The 21682-nt window shown below is 39.8% G+C and overlaps 2 protein-coding genes across 5 annotated transcripts; both read left to right on the forward strand.

Moving 5' to 3' along the window:
- Nucleotides 1-95: 95 nt before the first annotated feature.
- On the forward strand, nt 96-2744 carry LOC113690926 (uncharacterized). Of its 3 annotated transcripts, none has more exons than XM_072051498.1 (4): nt 96-357; nt 490-1332; nt 1437-1554; nt 1634-2744. In XM_072051498.1, the coding sequence occupies exons 2-4, from the start codon at nt 1276-1278 to the stop codon at nt 2350-2352; spliced, it is 894 nt and encodes a 297-aa protein (XP_071907599.1). In that variant the 5' UTR covers nt 96-357; nt 490-1275; the 3' UTR covers nt 2353-2744. The 3 variants fall into 3 exon arrangements, with proteins under 3 accessions (XP_071907599.1, XP_027064861.2, XP_027064862.2); XM_027209060.2 differs by having other exon boundaries at nt 1265-1332; XM_027209061.2 differs by having other exon boundaries at nt 97-357; nt 1265-1332; nt 1646-2744.
- Nucleotides 2745-5474: 2730 nt separating this feature from the next.
- LOC140004163 (E3 ubiquitin-protein ligase UPL1-like) lies at nt 5475-21667 on the forward strand. 2 transcript variants are annotated; one of them, XM_027209051.2, is made up of 16 exons: nt 5475-5931; nt 6599-6694; nt 6776-6982; nt 8009-15988; nt 16055-16372; nt 16511-16712; nt 16791-17080; nt 17191-17483; nt 17726-18857; nt 18963-19109; nt 19185-19265; nt 19422-19647; nt 19736-19875; nt 20440-20546; nt 20667-20830; nt 21356-21667. In XM_027209051.2, exons 1-15 carry the CDS (start codon nt 5899-5901, stop codon nt 20767-20769), a joined length of 11355 nt encoding a protein of 3784 aa, XP_027064852.2. In that variant the 5' UTR covers nt 5475-5898; the 3' UTR covers nt 20770-20830; nt 21356-21667. The 2 variants fall into 2 exon arrangements, with proteins under 2 accessions (XP_027064852.2, XP_027064853.2); XM_027209052.2 differs by having other exon boundaries at nt 20667-20824.
- The last annotated feature ends 15 nt before the right edge of the window (nt 21668-21682 follow it).

A 21682-nucleotide genomic window follows, 5' to 3' on the forward strand; every position in this document is an offset into this window, starting at 1 on the left:
ATTTCTTAGCTATCCCTTTTTTTTTAAAAAAAAAATTATACGCTGACCTCTCTGAGGTTTAAGGGGTATAACTGTAATTTAGACAAATTACATTCGATGTAGATGCATCCTGTGAGGTTTAGCAGAATATCCCAAAGAAATCTTTCATCCTGAACTCCAAGCGAAGTTCCGCAAAGATGTGAAAAAGCCTGTCTTTGCTGTCAGGGAATCCATATCCATGGTGGGCCGTTGGGTCATGCCTTCAGATTTCAATGGCTCATCTGAAATTACAAGAAAAACTAGTTTTTGCTGTCACAAATCTGGGGACGCGCATTGCCGTGGGTGTTTCCCAAGAATCCACAGTAGGGGATTTCAAGAGTGAGTCTTTCTAATATAATTGCTTTTGTCTCGTCATCTTCATTTACATTCTTTAATTTTCTGCATGTATTGCAAGTTTTCAATTTTGACTGGTACGACAAAAATGTGAACTTTTTCATTGTGGGTTCCCAGGGATCCAAAGGTTAATTAACAAGGTCACTCATTTTGCGGAATCTTGGGGTGGATCAATATGTGTGCAATGCTCCTCATGGTTTAGTTCTGCAGCATTTTCAAAGTTTTGCTTTTATGTAAGAGCTAGGTGTGAGGAGGCAGCAACTTCGTGTTTTAAATTACTTTTGACTCGTTGGAATCGTAAAAGTACTCTTTGGCTATTGAATGAGGGGAAACAAAAACATTCATTTGGCTAGATGTAATTCGGTGTTACTTTCACCACAAATGCTGTAAACATGAGCAACTATCGTTGCATAACTCTTTACTTCTAGATATGGCTGGAACTGAGAAGGATATTGACGTGACAAAGACAATCAAGTTTGCATTTTTCACTTTTCTGGCCATCTCATATATGAAACATTGCATAGAGCTAATATGGCATGTTCCCAGATGAATATTGGAAGGGAGATCCCATTGAAAGTAGTGGATGTACGTCTCCTGTTGCTTTGTGGCTGTTCTTAGGTGTTGTGCTAGGATTGGCTTCATTCTCTAAGTACTTGTTTTTGGAAGCAACTCTCTGAGTACTTGCTTTTGGAAGCAACTCTAAATGGCTTTCCTCAGTGGAAGAGCCAATCCTTCAAACCAAAAGCAAGAGGGAAAAGAATGAACATTCCTCATACTGTAGAATTGATGTGGGAGTGCAAAATGGGGAGAGGGGGACCTTGTTGATGATCTGCTGGGAGACTGGGACTAATAAAAGGTTTTAACGAGGATCAGTATCATCATCCTTTTGCAGGAAAATTTGAGATGGCGCATTTGAATTGTTTCCCTGAACATGGGAAGGTCCGTGTATGTGGATTAAAGGTAAGTTGTAATATTACTTTCTTCCTGCTGCTTTATGTTCTATTTGTGCCTATTATCAAATACTATTTATGTAAATTCCTTTTATTTTCCTTTGATCATAACAGGTGAGGAAAAAATCATGCTTCTACTACCTATCTGAATCATTTGTCCTGAAGCATGCTTTTCAGGGTGCAAATGGCTGGTTTCTCTATATTGCAGTGTGTCATATACAAGACCAAACAGGTTCAGCTGAATATGTAGCATCAAATATTTGCATTTTCTCTCCTGGTTTAGTGAAGTTTCTTATACTGCAAAAGCCTAGTTTTTGTTGCAGCTGCTAAAAAGAATAGCAGAAAGCTCAGAAGAAAAAAATTGAAAATGAAAAAACTGTCCTGCTTCAAAGCTGCGTGCTTGGATATTCCGAGAACAGTCTATTTTTCAAAGAGGGAAAAGAAGAACTGCAACAGATTAATGAAAAATATCACTGCGAAGTGCCCAACAAACAGAATCAAGCAAAGGCATCTTTCGTCCCAGGAGAGCATTCTTCCTTTTGCACCTAGAGCTGATAGACAGGGAGATCTCAGTTCAGCAATAGAATGCCCCAGTGAAACAATATCCGGAACAGTATCAATTTCAGGCATAATAAATAGATATTTCTCGGGTTATGATGAGGTGACCTCAAACTTAGCCTTCTCTTGCATGGAACTCCAACAGAACAATAAGGAAAACATGAAGGCTCAATTTGCCATTGGCTCTCAGAATATACAAGTTGGTATACCATCGAGTCTTGTACCCAAAACACCTCCACAAAGACATTCTTTGTCAGTGTTGGCACCTAATTCAAGAGCTTCGAGAGATGCACCTAGAGAAAAAGTAGGAATGCATCTGGTAGAAGCTTCCGTCAATCTTGGGCTCTCTAAAACCAAGCAAAATCCTGCACTGTCTCTCTGCAAGGATGTGGATGGAAGATCAGGGCTATCTTTGTCTGCTAATAATCCCATCAGAACTTTGGTGTTTGAGATAACTGATGAGGATGACTGAATACCATTTGTCATCCTGCTGAAATTGAAGAACTCTGGAAATGATGATGAGGGCCTGTGCAGAAGGAACTCTCATAATCGGGTAGTAACAACTTGGCTGGGGGATACCAGCTTGGTGGAATCTTACGACTTTATCCTTTTCACTTGCATACTCCAATTTTAATAGCTTTTTGTGGGCCATGTAGTTTTTTTATATGGAGTGGAGGCTAAAGATCTCGGTGTATATTTGTTTTTGTTAATCTGTTTTGCAGGTGGAATCTGTAGGCTTATATTCTTTTTTCTTTTTCCTTTATGTTACCACGGATCCCTTATATATGTGTGAACTTGTTTGTCCTTAGGTGTCCTGCAATTACCTTGCATCCTGTATTGTGTGTAATATGCTTCATTTTATCAGCCTTGATCTTGGTTTCTTGGTTTAGGTTTTCTTTTTTCGGCAATAGTTGGGCATTACAGCTCCAATCAATGATATCCTCTTGGTTAGAAATAGTTGAGATGAATTTTGTTTGCAGATAAGAATCATATAGGGTGAGAGTTTTGCATTGGCACCTAGCCGTGCTGACGTTAAAGAGTGGAAACACCTGCGAATTGTAAAACAAAGCGCCTGTTAGCGTAGATGCAAGTGCGCAAAAAAAAAAAAAAAAAAAAATGTACCTCAAGAAAGGAAAGGAAGAGTTTGCTTTTGCTGCCGACTTTTCCATTACACCTTGCTTTACTTGCTTACTTTTGCATTACGCCTTCCGGAAAGAGCAGGAAAGGCTTTTGAGGAATCAATTTCCCAGACGAGCAAGAAACTTCGGCATTGGCTTTAGGGATTCTTGGGAAGGACTTATTCATGACTTCGTTAAAGGGTGTTGGGAGATATTTGCATGGCAATGAGCTAGCCATTGGTTCTAAGCATCTTCCCCCCACCACCCACCCACACAAACAAACAAACTTTTTCCTTTGGGAAACGGGTTCTAAGCATCTTAAAGTATATAAAATCTGTAAAGATATGCACTGTCAAGCTAAAAGATAACAATAAATAATAATATTTATGATTCAGAGACTGAGCCATGACCCATCAGCATACAATGAAACATATGCTCGGGAAAAAGAGATGCCACTGTATGGTTTGGGGAAAAGGAACGAGGAAGGAAGGACTGAAATTCGAGTCCCTTACCCAAAGCTAGTGTGAAAAAGTTTTTCTTTTGATTCTTTTTTTCTTTTTTTTTTTTGGAAGGAAATAATGGACACGATGTGTCTGTCTAGCTTTTGTTCGGAAATCTTCACTGTAGTACTACTACTGCTACAGTACTGCGTACTTTTTTTTTCTTGACGGAGCTGGTGTCCGGACCAATCTTTTCGAGGCTCGATTAATCTCACTCCAGCTCGGGATGAGAGGTCCCATTCCCTCGAACACGATAATCATAGGACTCGGACCCTTGCGGATACTGGACATCAGTTCCTAAGGAGGTTTGCTGAGATCAACCGAACTGTCCATGAGGAGCAGACAATTTGGTGGGAGGTATGGGTTGAACCTGACCTCCCACCCCACCAGGAAAGGTGACGGAGAGCTCAGCGGTTCTACAGTACCGCGTACTTCGTTAGCAAGAAATGGATGACTTTCGATTGGAAAGTCAAGTAGCCAATGTCGCCCCATCAAGTCTCTCCCTCGCTTGTACCGTGTACGCAACAAAAACTTGCTCACTAATGCATCCTTTATTGATTGATAATTAATGCTTTTAACAGATAATACTACTATAGTACTCAAATGGAATACACATAGAAGCAGAGAGTTAAAATTTTCAACCGTGATTATTGTTCGCCAACGTGTCAATTTCCCATCCAGTTTTATTTTATTTTAAGTTTTTAAAACAATCATATGCTCCTATACCACGTTCAATTCAAAAGTTGCTTGAACTCTAATGCAACTCAATAATAGTTAGTTAGTAGTGTTTGCAAATGCAAGTTAAATAACAACATCAAATTCGTTTGGAGATATAATCAATAAATAAAATCAAGGTTGAGAGATATTCAGTTGTTCAACTGGATTACTCCCTTGCTAATAAATGACATTATAAATGGGGATTTTTTATCCATTTTGCTACTCTTTTGATAGATAGAGTGATGATTACTATGAACAAATTACTTAGGTAACCATTAAACCTTTTGAATGTAGTCTGAGTTTTTGCCATTAAACTATTAATAGTATGTTTTTTGCGCGTTAAACTATCAAAAGTGTAGATTTTTTGCCATTTCATTTGACTTCACCATTAATTCTGTCAATCTAACTATTAATAATATGTTTCGTGAATCGTGTGGGCTTTTAGATACGACATAGTGGTTGAATCAGACGAAATGATTCAAAATTAAAACTTTTGATAGTTCAGTGGGTAAAACATACTATTAATGATTGAGTGGCCAAATCTCCACCGCTGAAAAAAGTTTAGTTGCTAGTATAGTAATTTGCTATTACCAACAATTATAAAAACTGTCGTTACATTTTATAGTCAAGAGTTCTTGAATTACTTCCAAAAACCTTTTGAGCCAATATATATACACGCGCATGTACAATACCATTCGCAATGAGTTAAGATTAATTAGAAAGGTTGCTTTGCTAGTCAAAGTTCCTGTTTGCTGTTCGTTTCTAATAAGTAGAGTTCCTTTTTTTTTGTTATAACGAAGAAATTTTTAAATACAAGATTATAATTAAGAAAATCATATCGCTAGTCATTTGTTTAACCTCGCCGATTGAATTTGATTCATCAACTAACCAAAAAACTTCTAAAACCCTTATATGATAGTAGTGTTTCATAACTTTTTAACTAGATTCAGATCTTTGTTTTTTACAAATATAACACTTAAAGTTCGTATATAAAAATTCAAGCAGTTGAAATTGTGTCTGTGGTAAAATCTTGTTTAAACTCAATTCAGATTAACAATTGAGCCCAGTCTAATCATAAATTTAATATAATTATTAAAAAATTAAAACCAATTAGAGAGCATTTTGGTGTGGAACTAGCTAGACTTGTTTAGACACCCATGGATATTTTTGGACACAAATTATCTTTTTTTATAATACTACGTGTTATCCCCAGAGCAGAATTACATTTTTTTTATCCTTTAATTTCTCTGTACTTTTGAAATTTTACTACTACTTCCCTTCTCCTCTGCGTCTGTCTCTGTATAAATAGCCCACACAAAGAGGAGGCCTTTGCTGAGTGGTTTTAATTTGTATTTCTCGTTGCAGACCTATTTTTCTCTCTGTATAATTATCTCCGTGCGATCAACATTCACCAATCGTATCCCAAAACCCTTCTCCAAAAAACCCTAGAAATTCACGATCGGCTAAAAAAGCAGAAAATTCATCTCTTCAATTTGTTTTATCGCCTCTTCATATCTTAATCTCATTTCTCCAGCGCCCGATCCGCCTCATTGATTTTATCAACTATTTTTCTTTGCAGTTTGCTGATAGAACTCATATCCGATCGATTCTAGGCTATAGAATCGGTCGACTTTGTAGTTTGTTATTCCAATCAGGCAATGGTTTCATTTGGTTGATTTCAATATGAAGTTGAAACGGAGGAGAGCCGTTGAAGTGGTTCGTAACCTTAACCTTGTTTATTAAACTACTTAGTTTATTGCTTGTTAAACTACTTAGTTGATTGAGTATTTGTTGAATTTTATGCTAAAGTTTTGTTCTTTTTTTTTTTAATGCTGAATTATAGTTTGTACTTGTTACTGTATAGTTGAAGTGATTTGAACTGGGAGAAGATTGTTTTATTTGTGAAACTCATGCACGAGAATTGTAAAGCTTATTCTTTTTAGGAATTTTCACCTGTTTTTGTTGAAGTAGGGGTAATGTCGTTCTGTAAAACTCAATCCTTTCTACACAATTGAGCTTCTCAGTTGTCATTTACCAATTTTGAAAATGCTGGAAAGGAACAAGTGATACTCTTGGGATATTTTTCTGAATGCTGCTCGTATCAGCTCTTCAATTTTTATTTTTCTTATTTGTTTTTTAGAACTTGATATCTACTTGGAAAAAAAGCATCAGTTTTACAAAACAGTGTACAGCGTATTCTAGTTTTTTTCCATGGATATGTTCTGTTGTTCTGTTTGGATTATTAAGCTGTGATTTTTCTGATCTATGCTATTCCAATTTTCATCTACATTTCTATTATTTTTGGGATGTCGATGGATTAGGCTAATTCACTGGGTCATGTACGTGACTTTTGCTAATCGTTGTCCTTTCCGCCTTATTGCAGCCTCCAAGGATTAAATATTTCATCAACAATGTTACTTCTACTCCTCTTGAAAATATTGAGGAACCGCTGAAAAGTTTTGTTTGGGAGTTTGAAAAGGTGCACTTTATGAGTGTCATTAATTCTAGTTCCTTTGCAATGCATTTTCTTTCAGAGTTACTGAATTTCTAATTGATGCAGGGAGATTTTCATCACTGGGTCGATCTTTTTAATCATTTTGATACCTTTTTTGAGAAATACATAAAACCAAGGAAGGATTTGCAGCTTGATGACAACTTTTTGGAGTCTGATCCTTCCTTCCCTAGGGAGGCTATTATTCAGATTCTGCGTGTTATAAGGGTAATCTTGGAGAACTGCACAAATAAGCACTTCTATAGCTCATACGAGGTATACATCTTCTCATGAAAACTGGATTTGATCAAGCATCGAATTGTCTTGACTCCGATTTGCTTGGGATGGCCGTAAAATGTGTTTTGCTATTCAGCTGCAGTGTAAGATGCCAGTAATATTAAAAAGTGTTAACCTCTAACTACATGATTGAGAAAGCAGTGCACTGGGATAATGTTTAAGATAGTAATCTTTGAAATCCTATTAGTTGTTATGATGTGTTTTTCATGGAAGCCCACAAGATTATGAAAGTTTTCAGTTATTCTGAATCCAAATATTGCTTAATGTAGCAGCAGTTTTATAAAGTTTCGGGAAAAGGGAGAACATGCATTCTAATATGCTGTGGAATAGGACTAGATGCTGTGGAACTAGGAAGCCACAAAGTAAGTTGAGACTATGTACCTTGGATGAGTTTAATTGATCTATTTCAAAAGAATCGGATACATGGATTAGCTGCTGTTGAAGCAGAGGAAATGTGGAGTTGGTTAGTTGTAATAGGCATGCGGATCTACAATAAGATGAACAGTTTGTAAATATACATTTTAGAAGTGCTTATGGATATGAAAGTATTTTTCTGCTTACGGACTTACCTGTCAAAAGTTAGGCGAGATATAAATTTAACTTTTGACTCTTAATTGGGCAACTGAACTCATTGAACATCAGTTGGAAGTAAGGTACAGAATTTACACAGGAAAGCTTGGCTTTCGGGGAAAACACAGAGAAAAATTTTTAGCTGACTATATTAGATCTCTGCAAATGAACTAACATTTTTCGGAGTTCTGTTTGGAATTGTTTTCAAACTCCCATTTAGTTTCGTAAGCCCTGTCGTGAATTGGATTTGTGAAGTAAATTCATGTTCTAAGTTTGTTTAGTTAAGCGAAGATTATCATTGTATGACTACAAGAGTGAGTTTTTATTAGTGCAAGTAATTTGTTTTATCTAGTTTTTGTTACCTTATCAATTTTCTTTCAAAATTTTTACTGCCTTTACCTGCAGTTTAACCACGTACTTGTAATATTGGTGCAGCATCATTTGTCGTCTCTGCTTACTTCCACTGATGCAGATGTAGTTGAGGCATGCTTGCAAACTTTGGCTGCTTTTTTAAAGAAAACAATTGGGAAGTATATCATAAGAGATACTTCTCTCAGGTCAAAATTGTTTGCTTTTGCACAAGGTTGGGGAGGAAAAGAAGAAGGCCTCGGATTAGTTGCTTGTGCTGTGCAGAATGGTTCTGATGCAGTTGCTCGTCAGTTGGGTTGCACCTTACACTTTGAGTTCTATGCTGTAAATGAATCTTTAAATGAGTTAGGTACTGCAGAGCAACATCCCCAAGGGCTACAAATCATTCATTTGCCCAATGTTGATACCAGAAAGGAGTCTGATTTGGAGCTGTTGAATAAATTAGTTGTAGAGTACAGAGTTCCCCCTAGTTTGAGATTTTCTCTTTTGACAAGATTGCGATTTGCGAGGGCTTTTAGCTCCCTTGCCATGCGACAACAATATACATGCATTCGCCTGTATGCCTTTGTAGTTCTTGTTCAAGCATGTACTGATGCTGATGACTTGGTCTCTTTCTTTAATGCTGAGCCGGAATTCATCAATGAATTGGTTACCTTGTTAAGCTATGAAGCTGCGATCCCTGAGAAGATTCGGATTTTGAGTATTCTTTCCTTGGTTGCCATTTGTCAGGATCGAGCACGTCAGCCTACTGTATTGACTGCTGTAACATCTGGTGGGCACCGTGGTATTCTATCTAGCCTTATGCAAAAAGCCATTGATTCCATTGTGAATAGTTCATCAAAATGGTCTGTTGTTTTTGCGGAGGCTTTGTTATCTCTCGTCACTGTTTTGGTCTCATCATCATCAGGCTGCTCAGCCATGCGCGAAGCAGGATTTATACCTACTCTTTTGCCTCTACTTAAAGATATGGACCCTCAGCATTTGCATTTGGTCAGCATGGCTGTACATGTGCTAGAAGCCTTCATGGATTATAGCAACCCTGCTGCTGCACTTTTCAGGGACTTGGGTGGTTTGGATGATACCATATCACGTCTAAAGGTAGAAGTGTCTCATATAGAAAATGGCTCAAAGCAGCTAAGCTCTTCCATTGTTGACCTTGACAGTTCTGAATCTAGCAGTTCACAAGCAGTCACGGAGTCTTCTTCTGATCTAGATAACATGCAGCCTCTTTATTCAGAAGCATTGGTTGCATATCATCGACGGTTACTGATGAAAGCCTTGTTGCGTGCAATATCCTTGGGAACCTATGCTCCTGGAGCCACTGCTCGTATTTCTGGTTCAGAAGAGAGCTTGTTGCCACGTTGCTTATCCATAATTTTCAGGAGAGCAAAAGATTTTGGTGGTGGGTTGTTCTCTCTTGCTGCAACTGTGATGAGTGATCTCATTCACAAAGATCCTACCTGCTTTGGTGCTCTAGAAGAGGCAGGTCTTCCTGCCACGTTTATGGATGCTATTATGGACGGTGTATTATGTTCTTCTGAAGCTATTAGTTGCATACCGCAGTGCCTCGATGCCTTGTGTTTGAATAACAATGGCCTTCAGGCTGTGAAAGATCACAATGCTTTAAGGTGCTTTGTGAAAATTTTTACATCTAGGACATACTTGCGTGCCCTTACTGGTGACACTCCAGGTTCCTTGTCTAGTGGTCTGGATGAACTAATGCGTCATGCTTCACAATTGCGTGGACCTGGAGTGGATATGTTGATTGAAATACTGAACAACATTACAAAACTTGGTTCTGGCCCTGAATCTGCTTCCTCTACTGATTCGCCAGGCTCTACTGGACATGTCCCCATGGAAACTGATGTTGAGGATAAGTGCATGGCTGTAGCAGATGGTAGGGATTTGTGCAAGGTTGAAAGCTCGGAGCAAGCAGTTGAAACATCTTTGGATGCCTCAATAGTAAATATTGAAACTTTTCTTCCTGATTGTATAGGCAATGCTGCTCGTCTTCTTGAAACAATCCTACAGAATTCTGATGCCTGCCGTATCTTTGTTGAGAAAAAGGGAATTGAGGCTGTCTTGCAGTTGTTTGTGTTGCCTTCCATGCCTCTTTCCGTTTCTGTTGGTCAAAGCATATCTGTTGCATTTAAGAACTTCTCCCCGCAGCACTCTGTTTCTCTAGCTCGTGCAGTATGTTCCTTCTTGAGAGACCATTTGAAGGCGACAGTTGAACTTTTAGTTTCAGTGGAAGGCATGCCACTTGCTCAGCTGGAAGTTGCACAGAGATCGAAATTCTTGAGATGCCTTTCCAGTCTTGAAGGGATACTGTCTCTTGCCAATTCTTTGTTGAAGGGTACAACTACCATTATTTCTGAACTCGGTTCGGCAGATTCTGATGTGTTTAAGGATCTTGGCAGGGTTTATAGGGATACACTATGGCAAGTATCTTTGTGTTGTGACACAAAGGCTGACGAGAAGCGGAATGTTGAAGCAGAGCCTGAAAGTGCTGAGGGTGGTGTTTCTAATGCAGCTGGAAGAGAGAGTGACGATGATGCAAACATTGTCTCGTACAGGTATACAAATCCAGTTACTGTCAGGACGAGTTCTCACTCCCCTTGGGGTCTGGAACGGGAGTTTATTTCTGTTGTTCGTTCAAGTGAAGGTTTTAATCGTCGTAGTCGACATGGTTTGGCACGTTTAAGGGGAGCAAGGGCTGGCAGGCATTTGGAATCTTTGCAAATAGATCCTGAAAGTGCAGCTAATGGCACAGAGCCTGCTACCCAGGATTTGAAGAAGAAAAGTCCTGAGGTTCTTGTTTTAGAGACACTTACAAAACTTGCTTCCAGCATACGTACTTTCTTCACTGCTCTTGTCAAGGGATTTACATCTCCAAACCGTCGAAGGACTGAGACAGGATCTTTGAGTTCAGCTTCAAAAATCATTGGAAGTGCCTTATCTAAAGTTTTTCAAGAGGCTTTTGGGTTTTCAGGATATTCTTACTCTTCTGGGCATGAAATTTCACTGTCAGTCAAGTGTCGCTATCTTGGGAAGTTGGTTGATGATATGGTGGCTCTTACATTTGATGGTAGGCGTCGGACCTGTTACACAGTGATGATCAACAATTTTTATGTTCATGGAACTTTTAAGGAGGTTCTAAGAACATTTGAAGCTACAAGTGCGTTGCTGTGGACACTACCTTATTCGCTTCCAGCTTCTGGTCTTGATCATGAAAAGAATGCTGAGGAAGGCAAATTGTCTCACAGTTCGTGGCTGCTTGATACATTGCAGAGTTATTGTCGCCTTCTTGAATATTTTATCAATTCTTCTTTGCTGTTGTCTCCAACCTCAGCATCCCAGGCACAGCTGCTTGTGCAACCTGTTGCAGTTGGTCTGTCTATTGGATTGTTTCCTGTTCCTAAGGACCCTGAAGTGTTTGTTCGTATGCTGCAGTCTCAGGTTCTGGATGCTATAGTTCCCATCTGGAATCACCCTTTGTTTCCAAATTGTAATCCAGTTTTTATAACTTCTATTATTTCATTAATCACTCATGTATATTCTGGTGTTGGTGATGTTAAACAAAATCGTAGTGGGTTGTTAGGGAATGCAAACCAACGTTTGGTGGCTCCACCACCTGATGAAGCTACCATTGCTACCATTGTTGAGATGGGGTTCTCAAGAGCAAGAGCCGAGGAGGCATTAAGAAGGGTGGAAACTAATAGTGTCGAAATGGCTATGGAATGGTTATTTAGTCATGCTGAAGATCCTGTGCTGGAGGATGATGAATTGGCTCGTGCACTTGCTTTATCTCTAGGAAATTCCTCAGAAGCATCTAAAGTCGATAACACAGAAAAATCAGTGGATGTTTTGGCAGAAGAGGAACAAATTAAGACCCCTTCTGTTGATGACATCCTTGCTGCAACAATGAAGTTGTTTCACAGTAGTGATTCAATGGCTTTCCAGTTGACAGATTTGCTTGTGACTCTTTGCAATAGGAACAAAGGAGAAGACCGTGATCGGGTGATTCCTTATCTTGTAAAGCAGCTAAAGCAGTGCCCCATGGAATTCTCAAAGGATAATAGTGCATTGTGCATGGTTTCACATACTTTAGCATTGATTTTATTTGAAGATGAAAATGCTCGACAAATTGCTGTGCAGAGTGGCATTGTCCCATTGGCAATTGATATCTTGATGAACTTCAAAGCAAGGACTACTTCAGGAAATGAGATTTTGAGCCCGAAATGTATTAGTGCTTTACTTCTAATCCTGGATAATTTGTTGCAATCCAGGCCCAGAATCTCTCGTGAAAGTACAGAAGAGACTGCAGCAGGACCAATACCTGACTCATCAGAGGAACACGTTGCATCTCCAGTTCTGGAAGATGTTGCTGAGAAAAAATCCACTCCTCTTTTGCAGGATAAAGAAAGTAGCACCATCTTTGAGAAAACATTTGGAAAACCTGCAGGCTTTTTGACGATGGAAGATTGTGGTAATGTATTGATTATTGCTTGTGACTTGATAAACCAGCATGTACCAGCTTTGGTTATGCAGGCCGTTCTTCAGTTATGTGCTCGCTTGACAAAACAACATGCTCTGGCTTTGCAATTTCTTGAAAATGGTGGCTTGGCAGCTCTATTTGGTCTTCCAAGGAGTTGCTTTTTTCCAGGGTATGATACCTTGGCATCTGCAATTATTCGACATCTTATTGAAGACCCTCAGACACTGCAAACAGCTATGGAATTGGAGATACGACAAACTCTAAGTGGAAATCGTCATGCTGGTCGTGTCTCTGTTAGAACATTTTTGACATCAATGGCACCTGTTATATCTAGAGATCCAGGGGTATTTATGAAAGCAGCAACTGCTGTTTGTCAGTTGGAATCATCTGGAGGAAGGACCACAATTGTGTTATCAAAAGAAAAAGATCGAGAGAAGGAGAAAGAGAAACAAAAAGCTTCTGGTGTTGAAGCTGGGATAGCTTCCAATGATTCTGTTCGAATATCTGATAATAAAATGCATGATGGACCTGCAAAGTGCTCTAAAGCCCACAAGAAGGTTCCTGTGAATCTCACTCAGGTGGTGGATCAACTTCTTGAAATTGTATTGACATTTCCATTGAAGAAAAGTGATGAAGATTTCGCTGCTTATGAGAATGCTATGGAGGTAGATGAATCCACAACCAAGATAAAGGGAAAGTCCAAGGTTGATGAGACGAGGAATGCTGAGACAAATAGTTTTTCAGAGAAATCTGCAGGTCTGGCTAAGGTGACATTTGTTCTCAAGTTACTGAGTGATATTCTTTTGATGTATGTACATACTGCTGGAGTAATTTTGAGACGGGGTATTGAACTGTCTCAACTTCGGGGATCTAATCAATTAGACTGCTCTGGACAGGGTGGAATCATCCATCATGTTTTACATCGGCTTCTTCCCCTTCCAATTGATAAAACTGCAGGTCCAGACGAATGGAAAAATAAGCTTTCTGAAAAGGCTTCCTACTTTTTGGTAGTTCTTTCCAGCCGCTCAGGTGAAGGGCGTAGGCGAGTGATTAACGAACTTGCAAAAGCATTATCTCCATTTTCAAATTCAGAAAGTAATTCATCCAGTTGTAGCTTTTTGCCAGATAAAAAGGTCCTTGCTTTTGTTGATTTGGTATATGCTATTTTATCTAAGAACTCATCTTCCAGTAATTTACCTGGCTCCGGTTGCTCTCCTGATGTGGCCAAAAGCATGATAGAAGAGGGGATGGCTCAGTGTTTGTCTGGCATTCTGCAGAAACTCGATTTGGACCACCCTGATGCTCCAAAAATTGTGAATCTCATACTCAAGTCTTTGGAAAGCCTAACAAGAGCTGCTAATGCTAGTGAGCAACTAGCAAAGTCTGACTGTTTGAACAAGAAAAAAGCTGTTGGCGTCAGTGGAAGATCTGATGAGAATATAAATGTAACCTCAGCCTCTCGAACAGCAGAGTCTAATGGTCATGGAAACAGCCAACAGGAAGCCACGGGTGCTGCAAGTTCAGAACAAGAGCCTCCAGAAAGCTCCCAAAATGGAGGTGATGGGGGTAGAGATTCAATGCAGTCTATGGAGCATGAAATGAGGATAGAGGAGTCTGCAAATGGAAATCCACCTTTGGAACTTGGGTTGGATTATGTGCGTGAGGATATGGAAGAAGCTGGTGTCATGGAAAACAGAGATCAAATTGGTATGGCCTTTCATGCTGAGAATAGGGTAGTTGATGATATGGGCGATGAAGATGATGACATGGGCGATGATGGCGAGGATGATGAGGATGATGATGACGGGGAAGAAGAGGATGAAGATATTGGAGAAGATGGCACTGCACTGATGTCTCTAGCTGATACTGATGTGGAGGATCATGATGAAGCTGGTGGGGATGAATATAATGAGGATATGGTTGATGAAGAGGATGATGATTTCCATGAGAATCGTGTTATTGAGGTTAGGTGGAGGGAGGCCCTAGATGGGCTGGATCATTTACAAGTACTTGGGCAACCTGGAACTGGGGGTGGACTCATTGATGTTGCTGCGGAGCCCTTTGAAGGAGTGAATGTGGATGACCTTTTTGGCCTTCGTCGAACTTTTGGATTTGAACGTCGCCGTCAGATAAACAGAAATTCGTTTGAGCGATCTGCCACAGATAGGACTGGTCTTCGACATCCTCTCCTCTCGAGGCCATCACCATCTTCTGATTTGGTTTCAATGTGGTCTGCAACTGGAAATTCATCCAGGGATGTTGAAGGTTTCTCTACCGGAAATCTTGATGCATCTCATTTTTACATGTTTGATGCTCCAGTTCTTCCCTATGACAATGCACCATCTAGTCTCTTTGGTGATCGAGTAGGTGGTTCAGCACCGCCACCATTGGCAGATTTTTCTGTTGGTTTGGAGTCTCTTCGAGTGCCTGGGCGAAGGGTGTCTGGTGATGGCCGGTGGACAGATGATGGCCAACCCCAAGCTGGTGGTCAAGCTGCGACTGTTGCTCAGGCAATTGAAGAACTGTTCATATCTCAAATGAGCAACAATGCTCCCAATCATCTGAATGAAAGGCTGTCAGAAAACACGTCTGCGAAACAGCAGGCAGATACCCTCTTGGTTGCTGATAGTCAAGTGCCACTAGATGGCGATAGCACTGTTGCTCAACAGCATGATGTACAAATTCAGGAGACTGATCCTGGAATTGATCGATTAGGTGAAGGTCAGTGTTCTCAGGAAGCAGTTGATCGGGAGGTTGTTACTGAACAAGCAGGTGATCCCCATCAACTGAGTGAACCTGCAGCCAATTTAATTTCAGAGAACACTCCAGAAGCACAGGATATCATGGAAACTGGGGAAGAAAATGGCAGTGCCATGGAGCAATTAAGTGTTATGCAGGGTTCAGTTGCCCCATCAATGTACTCACAGGCTGATCCAGTTGGTTCTAGGAGTTCTGATGGACTTGGTAGTCCCCATTATTTGCACCTTCAAAATTTAGGCCATCATAGCCCTTCAGCAGCTGATAGTCAGTCTAGTAATCATGCACTTATAATTACTGGGTCAGATATGCCGGATGCTACTCTTAGTCATGCTTCTTCTGTCAATGCTGATGTTGATATGAATGCAGTGTTTATGGAAGGAGACCAGTCTTATCAATTGCTATCTACTTCGGACGTCAACGGAGAGGAGCCATCCTATAGGCAGATTGAGGTTGTCCAAGAGGCTAGTCAGACTGATGAAACTAATGTGAATAATGACGCTTCTAATGGAAATGGTATTGATCCAACCTTTTTGGAAGCACTTCCTGAAGATCTGCGAGCAGAAGTTCTTGCCTCACAGCAAGCCCAGTCCACTCAGCCTCCAACTTATACTCCACCAGCAGCTGAAGATATAGATCCAGAGTTTTTAGCAGCTCTTCCTCCAGATATACAAGCAGAAGTTCTGGCACAACAAAGAGCACAAAGGGTTGCACAGCAGGCTGCTGGACAGCCTGTTGAAATGGATAATGCCTCAATTATTGCCACTTTCCCGGCTGATTTGCGTGAAGAGGTTTGCACTTTCAACTGTTTTCTTTTGTCCTTTAATTCTGGTGATAACTTATGCTGCTTGTTCCAGGTGCTTTTAACATCTTCAGAAGCAGTTTTATCTGCTTTGCCCTCTCCTCTGCTTGCTGAAGCACAAATGCTGAGGGACAGAGCAATGAGTCATTATCAAGCTCGCAGCTTGTTTGGAGGTAGCCACAGGTTTAACCATCGGAGAAATGGCTTGGGCTTTGATAGGCATGCGGTGATGGACCGAGGTGTTGGGGTTACAATTGGCAGGAGGGCGTCGTCTTCTATTACAGAGAGTTTGAAGTTGAAGGAACTTGAAGGGGAGCCACTCTTGGATGCAGACTCCTTGAAGGCATTGATTCGTCTCTTGCGATTAGCACAAGTAAGATATATCTCATTGACTACTACTAGTAGTTCTTTGAGAACCTTGAGACATTTTGTTACTTTGTTTTTTCTAACTCCATGTAGTTATCTGTGTATTTGTGAGTTAAGGTGGTACTCATACTTTTCATGCTTTCAGCCTCTTGGTAAAGGTCTTCTGCAACGACTCTTGTTGAACTTATGTGCGCACAGTAGTACAAGAGCCATTCTTGTTCGTCTTCTGCTTGATGCCCTCAAGCCTGTAAACGAAGGATCAGTTGGTGGACTGACAACATCGAATTCACTAAGGCTTTATGGGTGTCAGTCCAATGTTGTTTATGGCCGATCTCAGTTGTTTGATGGTATTTCTCCTTTCTGCTGAATGTAAGTAGTTTGTGGTTCCAAAATTTGATCTTATGGATGATTTCATTCCTTTGCAGGCCTTCCTCCACTGGTGTTGCGTCGGATTCTTGAGATTTTGACTTACCTTGCCAACAATCATTCAGCTGTTGCCAGTCTTCTGTTCTTTTTTTATTCTTCTCTTGTTCCAGAAGCCCTAAATGCGGACACTTCAGAAACCAAGAAGGATAAAGGCAAGGAGAAAATGTTGGAAGGAGACAACCAATCAAACAGTTTGGGATGCTCTGAAAAGGGCGATATCTCTTTGATATTGTTTCTCAAACTCTTGAGTCAACCTCTGTTCTTACGCAGCATTGCTCATCTTGAGCAGGTGTGCTCAATATATTTGTGGCAGTGATACTCTCTTTATGGTTTCATAAATTCTTGTCTGTGTTTCTTCGCCTAGTTTACCTGTGATGTTTCTTAATTTTAATTATGCAGGTCATGGGTCTCATTCAAGCGGTGGTACACACTGCAGTATCCAAATTAGAATGCCAATCTCATTCTGAAGAAGCAGCAGCTGGCATTCAAAATCCACCCAGTGGTGGGAATATTGGTGATGTTGAGAAAGACAGTTCTTTGTTACCAGTTGAATCAAATCATCAAGATGATGAAAGCAACCCTGCTAGGAAATCCACCCCACACTGTGAGAAGAACATGAACATCTGTCATATATTCTTGCAGCTTCCACAATCTGATCTGCACAATCTCTGCAGCATTCTTGGCCATGAGGGGTAATGCTTTCCCACTATGATGTAGCTATGGTGTTGGGTAGTTATTTGTTTGCCTGTGGATTGTGTTTCCTGTAGATTATGTATTGAATTGTAACTTTCATTTAATGTTTTCGCTAAATTTTGTTCACAAACTCTTCCCTTTTGGCTGCTGGCACCCTTTATAAGAGAAACAAAAGGAGAAAAAAGAGTTAAATGTATTGACATGTAATCAACTTCGTCATAATTAATCTTTTGTTCATCAGGCTTTCAGACAAGATTTACATGCTTGCTGGTGAGGTGCTGAAGAAGTTGGCCTCTGTGGCTGCTGCTCATCGCAAATTCTTCATTTCAGAGCTTTCAGGCTTAGCTCAAGAATTGAGCAGCTCAGCTGTTAATGAGCTTATCACTCTTAGAAATACACACATGTTGGGTTTGAGTGCTGGATCCATGGCTGGTGCTGCTGTTCTTCGGGTGCTGCAAACATTAAGTACATTCACTTCTGTGAGCAATGATAGTAACAGGGACACAATGACTATTGAGGAACAGGAAGAGCATGCTAATATGTGGAAGCTAAATGTGGCTCTGGAACCACTGTGGCAAGAACTGAGTGAATGCATTAGCGCTATGGAGTCAGAGCTTACACAAAGCTGTTTGTCTTCTGTTATGCCCAATGTTAACATTGGGGAGCATATACAGGGTTCTTCATCTGTGTCTCCGCCTCTTCCTCCTGGAACTCAAAGACTTTTGCCATTTATTGAGGCCTTCTTTGTCTTGTGTGAGAAACTACAGGCACACAATTCTTTCATTCACCAAGATTATGCTGATGCTACTGCAAGAGAGGTGAAAGAGTCTGCAGGGAGTCCAGTTTTGTTTTCTAGCAAATACAGTTTGGATTCTCACAGGAGAATTGATGGGACTTCGACATTTACTCGGTTTTCTGAGAAGCATCGTCGCCTTCTAAATGCCTTTGTCAGGCAGAATCCTGGGCTGTTGGAAAAGTCTCTTTCTATGTTGCTGAAAGCGCCACGGCTTATTGATTTTGACAACAAGCGAGCTTATTTCCGCTCAAGAATACGGCAACAGCATGAGCAACACCTCTCAGGGCCTTTACGAATAAGTGTCCGGCGAGCATATGTATTAGAGGATTCATACAATCAGTTGCGGATGCGACCAACTCAGGACCTGAAGGGCCGACTAAACGTCCATTTTCAAGGTGAAGAGGGTATTGATGCCGGTGGGTTGACACGAGAATGGTACCAACTGCTCTCCAGGGTTGTATTTGACAAAGGGGCTTTGCTATTCACCACTGTTGGAAACAATGCTACTTTCCAGCCAAACCCAAATTCTGTCTATCAGACTGAACATCTCTCTTATTTTAAATTTGTAGGCCGCGTGGTAATGCTTGAGGATTTTTGTTCCTTATTTTTTGAATCCTTAGTGTCTTTTGTATTCTTCCTCGAACTTGCAGCTGTAATCATGTCTAGTAAACACCTTTTGTAGGTTGCTAAGGCACTGTTTGATGGGCAACTGTTAGATGTGTACTTTACGCGATCATTCTACAAGCATATCCTTGGTGTGAAGGTGACTTATCATGATATAGAGGCTGTTGATCCAGATTATTATAAAAACCTGAAATGGATGCTGGAGGTGAGTTGCCTAATGTTTGCATTGGTTTATTATTAATACTTTTTGAGTGGCTGATGGTTTATTTAATGCCTTCAGAATGATGTGAGCGATGTACCTGATCTCACATTCTGCATGGATGCTGATGAAGAAAAGCACATTCTGTATGAGAAAACAGAGGTATTCAAGTCACAATTTTTCTGTTTATGGTGTGCATTACATATTGAACTTAGTTTGAAGATTCAGATCTCTTTAAGTTTCTTCTACTATTTAATGGGTGCTCGTTAGGGTGGAGTGGCTAAGAATCTAATTCTTCTTTATTTTTCTGATAAATAGGTAACTGATTATGAGCTTAAACCTGGCGGAAGAAACATAAGAGTCACAGAGGAAACAAAGCATGAATATGTGGATCTTGTGGCTGACCATATTCTGACAAATGCTATACGGCCTCAAATTAATTCCTTCATGGAGGGCTTCAATGAATTAGTGCCAAAGGAACTTATATCTATCTTTAATGATAAAGAGCTTGAGCTGCTAATAAGTGGTCTTCCAGAAATAGATTGTGAGTTTGTTTGGCTTCCAATGCTTTATATTTGTATGAAATTATTACTTTGTCCTTTGAAGCATCTTAATGGTGATTTCCTTTGTAGTGGATGATTTAAAGGGCAACACCGAGTACACAGGATACACAGCTGCATCTTGTGTTGTCCAGTGGTTTTGGGAAGTTGTCAAAGGCTTCAATAAGGAAGATATGGCAAGATTATTGCAATTTGTTACTGGTACATCTAAGGTAATCTGGTGTCCCTTAAGTAATTTTGATCCGACATTTGATATTAATAACTTTTAATAGCTTGCATGCTGCTTATAGATTGATAACTTAGTTATTGTGGAGGTATAACTAGTGAAGGAGTTCTAAGAAAAATCAGAAAGTGATAGCTTAAGTTTCTTGGATATTTTATTTACTAGAAGAGAGATTTGGAGTCATGGCTATAATTGGCTTTGAGAAAGTTGACAAATTGGGAAAATGCTTAAGTTTATTTTGGTGGAATAAAATAGGTGAATAAAAATTATTTACGTGAATATTGAGAAGTATTGAAATACTTCTTTTGGAGTGTTAGATAAATAAAGTACACAATATCACTATGTAAATAGAAATGTTTGTTATCTCAACAACTAAACACGGGATATTATTCTTGTAACAATGGCCTTTGTTGTCTTCACTGAAATAAACTGTAACAAAAAATGAGATTGGTACAGCATGAGTGAGACAGATGTTTACTCAGTAATACATGATGTAATTTTGGTTCAATGAGATTTCAGAAGTCATTTCTTAGCTCCGCTTTTATTTTCTTAGGTTCCTTTGGAGGGCTTTAAGGCATTGCAAGGTATTTCTGGTGCTCAGAGGTTTCAAATTCACAAGGCATATGGAGCTCCTGAAAGACTGCCATCAGCTCATACATGGTAAGTTTAGTAACGTACGTAGACAGGATTACTAGTTCACTTGTCCCTAGCTTTTAATATCTGCTGGTTGCTCAGATTTGTGTCATATTTTTAACTTTCAAATCCTTTTTTTTTTTCCAGTTTCAACCAACTGGACCTCCCGGAATATACGTCGAAGGAACAGCTTCAAGAGCGCTTGCTACTGGCTATCCATGAAGCTAGTGAAGGATTTGGCTTTGGATAAAATATCTCAGAAGTGTCTGCCTAGAAGTTGGTGGAATTTGATACTGCAATTTCATGTACATGTTAGTGCCCTTGTGAAATGAGTGCAACTCTTCTCGTTTTGTGTTCACTTTTCACGGTGTTCTTCCTCCATCTTCCTCCATTTTTCTCTTCAGAAGAAAAATGCAGGTCTTGCATAGCTATTTGCTTCTTGCCAGTCCATTCATCATGCCCATTTTGTTTTTTTTTTTTTTAATGAAAAATCCTAATTTCAACCTTCTTGATTGAAAAACCAGAAGATAAGCTGTCCATTGAATCCTTTTTCTTCCTGTAGTTCTTATGAATAGGTTTCTTAGCCAGCAGCATTTTCAGAGTTTCTGCTTGCGTCCTATTAGAACCGATGTTTGATGCTTTAAGCTTTGTTGATACTAGTTGTTTGAAATGGTTATTAAGACCAAATTTGCAAATTTGGACAAATTTGTTGACACAGGATTTGGAGCCAATGTGAAGTTCATTTTGGCATTTGGATGTTGTTACTGAAGAGTTTTGTGTATTTTGTCTAGTGTGTCTTTTTTCCCACGAGGCTCTGACATTTATTTATTGTGCAGATCATGAAGCATTAAAGCTCAAATCAGATGTTCGTAGCATACAAGTCAAATTGAATTTTCGACTCAACGGGGATGCATCAGATTTTCCAAGTTTGAGATGGGGGTAATTTCAGGCACCGTCGCCCTTTTCTGAAGCAAATTTTTGTATCTTTGATCCCGTGGCCAGGAAATTGGTTATTTTATGGCTCCTTGCCACGTCTATGGATCCGGAGACGCATAATTAATGAAGATAATGGTTACTCATTTGTATATACATTCTTTTTGTTTTTATATATTAATATCTGCTGGGGAGAAGTTTTTCCTTTTTGTGTATGATGGCCCTGATCG

Source organism: Coffea arabica, chromosome 5c (genome assembly GCF_036785885.1).
Source record: "Coffea arabica cultivar ET-39 chromosome 5c, Coffea Arabica ET-39 HiFi, whole genome shotgun sequence".
NCBI classification, from domain to species: Eukaryota; Viridiplantae; Streptophyta; class Magnoliopsida; order Gentianales; family Rubiaceae; genus Coffea; species Coffea arabica.

Excerpts from the sequence above, each read along its gene's own strand:
- LOC113690926 (XM_027209060.2), top strand. The coding sequence starts at position 252 with ATGGCTCATCTGAAATTACAAGAAAAACTAGTTTTTGCTGTCACAAAT. Across the intron at positions 1,333-1,436 it reads TCCGTGTATGTGGATTAAAG|GTGAGGAAAAAATCATGCTT; the intron begins GTAAGTTGTAAT and ends TGATCATAACAG. Across the intron at positions 1,555-1,633 it reads TCATATACAAGACCAAACAG|TTTTTGTTGCAGCTGCTAAA; the intron begins GTTCAGCTGAAT and ends GCAAAAGCCTAG.
- LOC140004163 (XM_027209051.2), top strand. The coding sequence starts at position 5,899 with ATGAAGTTGAAACGGAGGAGAGCCGTTGAAGTG. Across the intron at positions 6,983-8,008 it reads ACTTCTATAGCTCATACGAG|CATCATTTGTCGTCTCTGCT; the intron begins GTATACATCTTC and ends ATATTGGTGCAG. Across the intron at positions 18,858-18,962 it reads TTAAATTTGTAGGCCGCGTG|GTTGCTAAGGCACTGTTTGA; the intron begins GTAATGCTTGAG and ends CACCTTTTGTAG.